The sequence below is a fragment of the Meleagris gallopavo genome, chromosome 17 (assembly GCF_000146605.3).
Source record: "Meleagris gallopavo isolate NT-WF06-2002-E0010 breed Aviagen turkey brand Nicholas breeding stock chromosome 17, Turkey_5.1, whole genome shotgun sequence".
Classification (NCBI taxonomy): domain Eukaryota; kingdom Metazoa; phylum Chordata; class Aves; order Galliformes; family Phasianidae; genus Meleagris; species Meleagris gallopavo.
This window is the reverse complement of record NC_015027.2, coordinates 12,969,611-12,976,655: the sequence shown is the minus strand read 5'-3', so window position 1 is coordinate 12,976,655 and position 7,045 is coordinate 12,969,611. Positions and strand designations below refer to the sequence as shown.

Below are 7,045 nucleotides of genomic sequence, written 5' to 3'. Positions count from 1 at the left end.
CTGGAGGCGGCCTTCAACCGCTCTGCCCCGCAGCGCCCGCTGGGCTCAGGTTCGTGCTCGGCGCTGCTCAAGCTGCTGCCAGGCAACCGGGACCTGCTGGTGGCCCACGACACCTGGGCGCCCTACCAGTCCATGCTGCGCCTCATCAAGAAGTACACGCTGTCTTTCCGCGCCGAACCTGGTGGTGCGTGCGGGGCTGGGTGCTGCTCCGTGCCCCTGCCTGCTGCCTGACCTGCTCCGCTCCCCCAGGCACCGCCCGTGTCCCAGGCAGCGTCCAGGTGTTCTCCTCCTACCCCGGCACCATCTTCTCCGGAGATGACTTCTACATCCTGAGCAGCGGCCTGGTAAGTGTGGTTCGCAGCCCTGCGCCCCCCGCCGGCCCTGCTCAGTCCTCCCGTCCCCGCAGGTTGCGCTGGAGACCACCATCGGGAACAGCGATGAGACACGCTGGCAGTACCTGCGGCCTCAGGGCAGCGTCCTGGAGTGGCTGCGGAATATCGTGGCCAACCGGCTGGCCCGTAGCGGTGCTGAGTGGGCCAGCATCTTCCAGCGCTTCAACAGTGGCACGTGAGCTGAGTCGGGGCTGGGGGAGAAATGTCCTCAGGGCCACCAAAGGTCACCGTGCCTTCCTGCAGGTACAACAACCAGTGGATGCTGGTGGATTACAAGGCATTCTCTCCAGGGCATGCTGCCCTGCAGCAGGGTCTGCTGACGGTGCTGGAGCAGATCCCGTGAGTGCCCCTCGCTCCCCAGTGCCCGGCCCACAGGCCGCCCAATGGGCCAAGGTGGGCTTCCTTTGCTGGTGGTGGCCCTTCTGCCAAGGTGTGACAGCAGCAGGGCTGCTGCTGATGGCTCTCCTGCATGTGGGTGATGGCTCTCCTGCATGTGGGTGATGGCCCCTGGCGCCCTGCTCGAGACCCCCAGGTGGGTTTTCCCTCATCCCTGCTGTGCTTTGCCTTCTGCTCTGACTGCTGCTATCCTCCTGCCACAGGGGCTTGGTGATGGTGGCTGATAAGACAGAGCTGCTGTACCAGCAGGGGTATTGGGCCAGCTACAATGTGCCGTAAGCTTCATCCAGCTTCACCTTTTTGCCCTACCATCCCATGGTGAGGGCCGGGGAGGCTGACTGTCCATGCCCCCCCATCCAGCTACTTTGAGGAGATCTTCAATGCCAGCGGGAACCTGGAGCTGGTGCAGAAGTATGGTGACTGGTTCACCTATGACAAGAACCCCCGCGCCCAGATCTTCCGCAGGAACCAGACTCAGGTCCATGATGTGGACTCCATGGTCCGTCTGATGAGGTGGGTGCTGGCCCCAGGGATTTTCCAGCCCTTGTGTCAGATCTTCACCACAGTTGTCATGTTACTTCCTGCACCCCGTCTCTCTCCCCGCTGCCTGGCAGGTCCAACAACTACCTGCAGGACCCACTGTCACAGTGTCGGGGCTGCGACCCGCCCCACAACGCCGAGAACGCCATCTCCGCCCGCTCTGACCTCAACCCAGCCAACGGCACCTACCCCTTTGCCGCCCTGCGCCAGCGCTGCCATGGCGGCACTGACACCAAGGTGGGCACAGCCCCGGTCCCTGCCGTGCCGTCACTTGCCGGCACTCACATCTCCATGTTCCCCCCCCCGGCCAGGTCACCTCCTTCGGCATGGCCCGCACCTTTGGGCTGGTGGCTGCCAGCGGGCCGACGTGGGACGACGTGCCGCCCTTCCGCTGGAGCGCATCGCCCTGCAGCCACCTGCTGCACATGGGCCACCCTGACCTCTGGAGGTTCCCTGCTGTCAAGGTCCGATGGGACTGAGCCGGACATCCCCACGCCTTTCCCTGTTTCTGCAGGATGGGGGGCTAGAGGGAACCGCTCCTCGCATTTTTCTCCCCGTGCTTCTCTCACCATTTGCTGCTCCTGAGCCCCATCCGTGCCACCGTGGCTGAGGTCGATCAGTGGGCTCTGACCCCGGTCCCAAAACCAAGCACGGAAGGAAGGCCTCCCACAGGGCTCCTCATTCTGGGAGGCTGTTCCTGGAAGATGGGTTCCAGGAGGTGGGGCTGGTGCTGGGACAGCTGCATGGCAGGAAGGGGTGAATGGCCGGGGTTGGTGTAACAAATAAAACGCTGTGTGCAATGGAGATGCTGGTGAGTGCACTTTATGCTCTGCCAACATTCTGCGGTGCATGCTGTGGTACTCCCGTGCAGGGATGTTGTTCTGGTATGCTTCCCTCTCTGCTGGGTGCTGCCCCAGGAGCACAGAGCAGTGCCTGCAGTGCAGTGCTGGGACGCAGCGGGTCGGGGTTCTTGGCCTCTGCTCAGACTGCTCAGCGATGCCTCCCTTGGGTTGCAAAAGAACAGGCAAGCAGTGAGGGAGTGAGGGCAAAGCCTGCCCCAGGACAGGGTGACCATCCTTGTCCCTTTTGCTTCCCCTCCTCAGCCACTTTTGTGCCCCCCAGCCCCAAAACCTCCAGTGCAAAATCCTGTTCCTGCAGCTCCCTTGATCCGCTCCATGCGATGTGGCTCGTTAGGAATAACGGGGTAATTACTGGGGGATTAATGAGCTGACATTAGACAGTGCTTTGAAGGTACGAAGTTCCCACTGGGTCCAGGCTGGCTGATGTCTCATGGCCTCGGACCTGGCTGTGCCCCTGTCATTCCAGGCACACACTGGCATTTGTCACCTTCAGAACAGCACAGCCCTGTTCTGCCAGGAACCCATCCTGCTCCTCCCTGCTTAGGGCAGAGCCAGTTCTGAGTGTGTAGGGTGGGGGGGCCTCACCTGGAGGTTGACGAGAAGAGGCAGTCCCAGGGCACAGCAGTGCAGCCCTGCCAGGAGCCCTTCCCCCAGCGCTCAGTGTGACCGGGACACGCTGTGCCAGTTCCGGTGCCAACGTGTCATGGTACGGCTGCCTGGAAGGGCTGACTGCCATCCTGGGCCAATGGAACAAAGTCCTCAAATCTGCTGGCAAAGTACAAAGACAAAGGACCCGGGGACAGAAGCGCAGCCCCTCCGACGTCACTTTGCCCTCCTCGGTCTCCAGACATCGTTCTGGGACGTGCAGTGAGCCCCGCACCAGCTCTCACGTATCATCCTGCAGTGATGGCAGCCCAATGCGGAGGGGGCGAGAAGACCTTCCACATCGTGTCCCCGCTCCTGGAGAGCCTGCCCCTGTCCCGGGCAGCAGGGACCCAGGTCTACATGAAGCTGGAGAACGTGCAGCCCACTGGCTCCTTCAAGATCCGGGGCGTCGGGCGCCTCTGCCAGGAGGTGGGCGTGCTATGTGGCTGTGTGGCCTTGGGACACCGTGGATACGTATGGCCACGTCCTTCCTCTGTTTCCTTCCCTCCCCGCAGGCTGCCAGGAAGGGCTGCCGGCACTTTGTTTGCTCCTCAGGTAATTGGAACCTGCGTGGGGCTCAGGGGGGCTATGGGATGGGGGTGCTGGGGAACACTCCCGTGCTCCCGGCCCCTTGTCCTTGTGCCCTCCCACCGGGTTTTGGGGCTGGGGTTGATCCAGGTCGGGTGTCCCTCTCCCCCCTAGCAAAGTTCGTCCTATGGGTCTGGGATGAGCTGGGGGATGGGGGGGGGATGGAACTAGCTCAACTCACTGCTTTTGGCAGGGGGGAATGCTGGCATGGCTGCAGCATATGCAGCCAGGAAGCTGGGGCTGCCAGTCACTGTGGTGGTGCCCAGCAGCACCGGCCCCAGCACTGTGCGCAGGCTGGAGGAGCTGGGGGCAACGGTGGAGATCTATGGGAAGGTACGGCACCCACACCCCAAACTGTGGCTGGGGGGGCATCACAGCCCTCTGTGAGGCTGTGGATGTGTGCAGACCCAGTGTCCCTGTCCCAAAATGCGTCACCCACACTCCGCTTGGATTTCCACTGTCCTCATGGCAGCAAGGGAGGGGTGATGGGGATGGCGCACTGGAGCTGACTGCAGCCCCACTGAGCGCCCACCGCCTCCCAGGTGTGGGATGAAGCCAACCAGAGATCCCTAGAGCTGGCGCAGAACGAGGGCTGGGCCAGCATCCACCCCTTTGACCACCCCTTGCTGTGGTGAGTGCCACTCGCCCCTGTGCTCTGGGCAGGACACAGGCAGCCACCCACTGTCTCCATCCTGCAGGCAGGGCCATGCCAGCCTGGTCCTGGAGCTGAAGGACGTGCTGGACACAAAGCCTGATGCCATCGTGCTGGCAGTGGGAGGTGGAGGGCTGCTGGCTGGTGTGGTGGCCGGGCTGCAGCAGGTGGGATGGCTTGATGTCCCCATCATCGCTGCTGAGACCTGGGGGGCCCACAGCTTCCACGCGACGCTGAAGGCTGGGCACCTCGTCACCCTGCCTGACATCACCAGGTGGGTGCTGGTGTCAGCATGGGGGCACCTCCATCAGCGTAGGGGTCCCCCGTCTGATGGGACACAGAAAGTGCAGGGGGCTTCGCCTCCGGTGCATGTCATGAGTTGGCAGGTCTCAGCCAACGCTCTAGTGGAGCCCCAGGGGGACTAAGGTTCCCCGGGCTACTCTGACTCATTCTCCAGTGTGGCCAAGTGCCTGGGGGCCAAGACTGTGTCAGAACGGGCGCTGCAGTGTGCCCAGGAGATCCAGATCATTTCAGAGGTGGTGGAGGATGCCGAGGCAGTGCGTGCTGTGGAAAGGTTCCTGGGTGAGCGGGGCACGGGGACAGGGACTGTAGAGAGGTTTAATGGGGACCGGCACTCAGCATGTCTCCATCCCTGCAGATGATGAGCGGATGCTGGTGCAGCCAGCGTGCGGAGCAGCACTGGCCCTGCTCTACTCGGGGCGACTGCAGCAGCTGCAGCGTGAGGGACGCCTGGGGATCCCGCTGGGCCACGTGGTGCTGGTAGTCTGTGGTGGCAGCAGCATGACGGCCGCGCTGCTGCAGGACCTGAAGAACCAAGTGGGCCTGGAGTGACCCTCATGCCACCCCATGGCCCCCTGTGCTGCAGTGTTGGCTGCTGGATGTGCCCATCGCTGTGCAGGATGGGGAAACTGAGGCGTGGCGGTGTTCCTCCCTCTGCCCCCAACAAATGGCCCTGGAGACAGCTGCATCCCTTGAGCTGCTGTGGCTGGTGCCGACCACGACTCCCCACTCCAATTAGCAAATGCTCCCTCTGACTGATTACTTTGCTACCGTCTAGATGCATTATTATTCTAATGATTATTAATTTTTACAATCTTCTTCTGTTCCTGCTGCACTGTCTGCAGCCAGGTGGTTCCTTGGCAGGGCTGTGGGGCCTTGCTCTTGCTGGCGTTCCTAGCTCTGACTGGTATCCGTTTTACCACCACTGCTCCAACTCACTTCAGTTGATCTATTTCACTCGTGTCCATTCTGCCCTTTCCTGCCACAAAACCCCTCTCAGCCTCCTCCCTCCAGAGCAGTTAACAAGGCTCCCCTTGCCCAGCCGCCTCCCAGGAGCCCCCTCCTCCCCACTTTCTGTTTTCCCTTTTCCCCAGTAAATCCCCTCAGCCTGGCCAGCCCACACCATGCTTCCCAGAGGAACCACCCCATAAATCAAATACCCACCACTCCATTGTGGGCAATATCTTATGTAAAAACGTGTTTCTAGGCAGCGCTAGAGGCTGGAGAGTCTTATTACAAGGCACACAATTAATTATAAGGAGTCATCCCAACCTCCTCCCACAATTTTTTATCTTGGGTCCAGAACCAGATTACTTTCCAGCTTCTGCAGCCCGACCTCCTCACACGGAGCCCCCAATTTACTCCAACCTCCCCCCCTGCAGCCTGGGATGAGTGCTGCGGGTTGGTGCACCCTGCAATTAGCAGGACAGTAATAACACAGTGCTCATAACAATAGCAGCCAGCACGTGCCCTTGTGCTCTGTTTTGCAGCCCTCCTAATGACAGTGGCAGGAGGGTCTGCCAGCCCTCACACCACCCGTATGCACCCTATTGTGCTGGGGTCCCAGTGGGTCATACTGTGCCTCAGTTTCCCCCATGCTGAGTCCTTCGGGTGCCCCCAGCTTGGCTGCGGCCCCTCATTACCACTCGTCATGGCACAGGAAGGATAAATTCCTCCGCTTGGTTGAACAGGGAAAATACGCAGCGAGGTGGCTGCCTGTCATCCATCACTGGCTCTCGGCGGCACCACCATGCCGGGACTTAAAATTCAGGTCAGAGAGAGGGGCTCTTGGAAGCCAGCGAGGGAAGGTAATTTATTCTGTTTATATCTTTTTACTACAAGACAAGGTGGGGGCGGGGGGAGTCACACTCTTGCCTTGATTTTGCATTTTAAATATTAGCTCAGCGCCACTCGTCGCTCAAACCCCACAATGAAAGGGACCAGGTGCCGGAGCAGGTAACTAAAATGATTTTTATTCACATCGAACAACACGAGCTGGTCACACTGACAGTCTCCGCAAGAGGCAGCAGGGACAGGAAACCCACGCTCAGAACACAACTTTTTTTCCTTTTCCATTCTTTTTCCCTTTTCCCCCCTCCCCTCCCCGCTCTGTCATCTCTCCTTTCACTCAACCGCCACCCTTTCCCAGCCCCCAAAATAGAAAAAAACTCAGAGCTTCCGATGACTAAAAGTACAATAAATAATCAGTAAACACAAAAACATACTTTATTTGTTTCTCCTTTATACAAAATAAAGAAACTAGAAGCAAAAACTATAATACATCCTCAGACCGCGGGACCGGGGGGGCTCGGCCCTCCTGCACTGCCGCACTGCTCGGGTGGGTTTTGTTCTCTCTGTTTTTCTCTCTGTTTCTGTTTGCTTTTCCCATTTCTGCCTCTTCCCGGGTTTCCCAAGCTCCGCACACCCCTCCTCCCCGCTCCCCCGCTCATCCATCACCAAAATTCCGGTATGAAACCACCTCCTCCTCGGGGATAAAACAGGATCAACGGGAACAAGGGCCCGGGAGGGGGCTTAGGGAGTGTCCTGCTGTCTCCCGTTACCCCCACCGTAATGCTCGGATGAACGGAGGCTGAGGAAGGGGATAATTAAAATGGGTGCTAATTAGCGAGCGAGGAGCCCTGCGGCAGCCCCCGCACCGGTGGGACCCGCGT

General features: G+C 60.0%; 3 protein-coding genes across 3 annotated transcripts in view; all 3 read left to right on the top strand.

Moving 5' to 3' along the window:
* The window catches only part of PLBD2 (phospholipase B domain containing 2), a 2,476-nt gene extending 344 nt beyond the window's left edge, over positions 1 to 2,132 (top strand). The window contains exons 2-9 of the mRNA XM_010720584.1: positions 7 to 184; positions 250 to 344; positions 407 to 567; positions 636 to 731; positions 992 to 1,063; positions 1,149 to 1,301; positions 1,403 to 1,565; positions 1,640 to 2,132. Coding sequence (XP_010718886.1) covers positions 7 to 184; positions 250 to 344; positions 407 to 567; positions 636 to 731; positions 992 to 1,063; positions 1,149 to 1,301; positions 1,403 to 1,565; positions 1,640 to 1,807 — 1,086 coding nt within the window. The 3' untranslated portion in view covers positions 1,808 to 2,132. The remainder of the gene's footprint in view (positions 1 to 6; positions 185 to 249; positions 345 to 406; positions 568 to 635; positions 732 to 991; positions 1,064 to 1,148; positions 1,302 to 1,402; positions 1,566 to 1,639) is intronic.
* TPCN1 (two pore segment channel 1) overlaps positions 1 to 7,045 on the top strand; it is a 62,604-nt gene that overhangs the window by 14,092 nt on the left and 41,467 nt on the right. The window lies entirely within an intron of this gene.
* Positions 2,886 to 6,616, top strand: LOC100539678 (serine dehydratase-like). The gene is made up of 7 exons (XM_010720582.3): positions 2,886 to 3,262; positions 3,349 to 3,388; positions 3,615 to 3,754; positions 3,964 to 4,052; positions 4,120 to 4,347; positions 4,531 to 4,655; positions 4,732 to 6,616. Exons 1-7 carry the CDS (start codon positions 3,095 to 3,097, stop codon positions 4,923 to 4,925), a joined length of 984 nt encoding a protein of 327 aa, XP_010718884.1. The 5' UTR covers positions 2,886 to 3,094; the 3' UTR covers positions 4,926 to 6,616.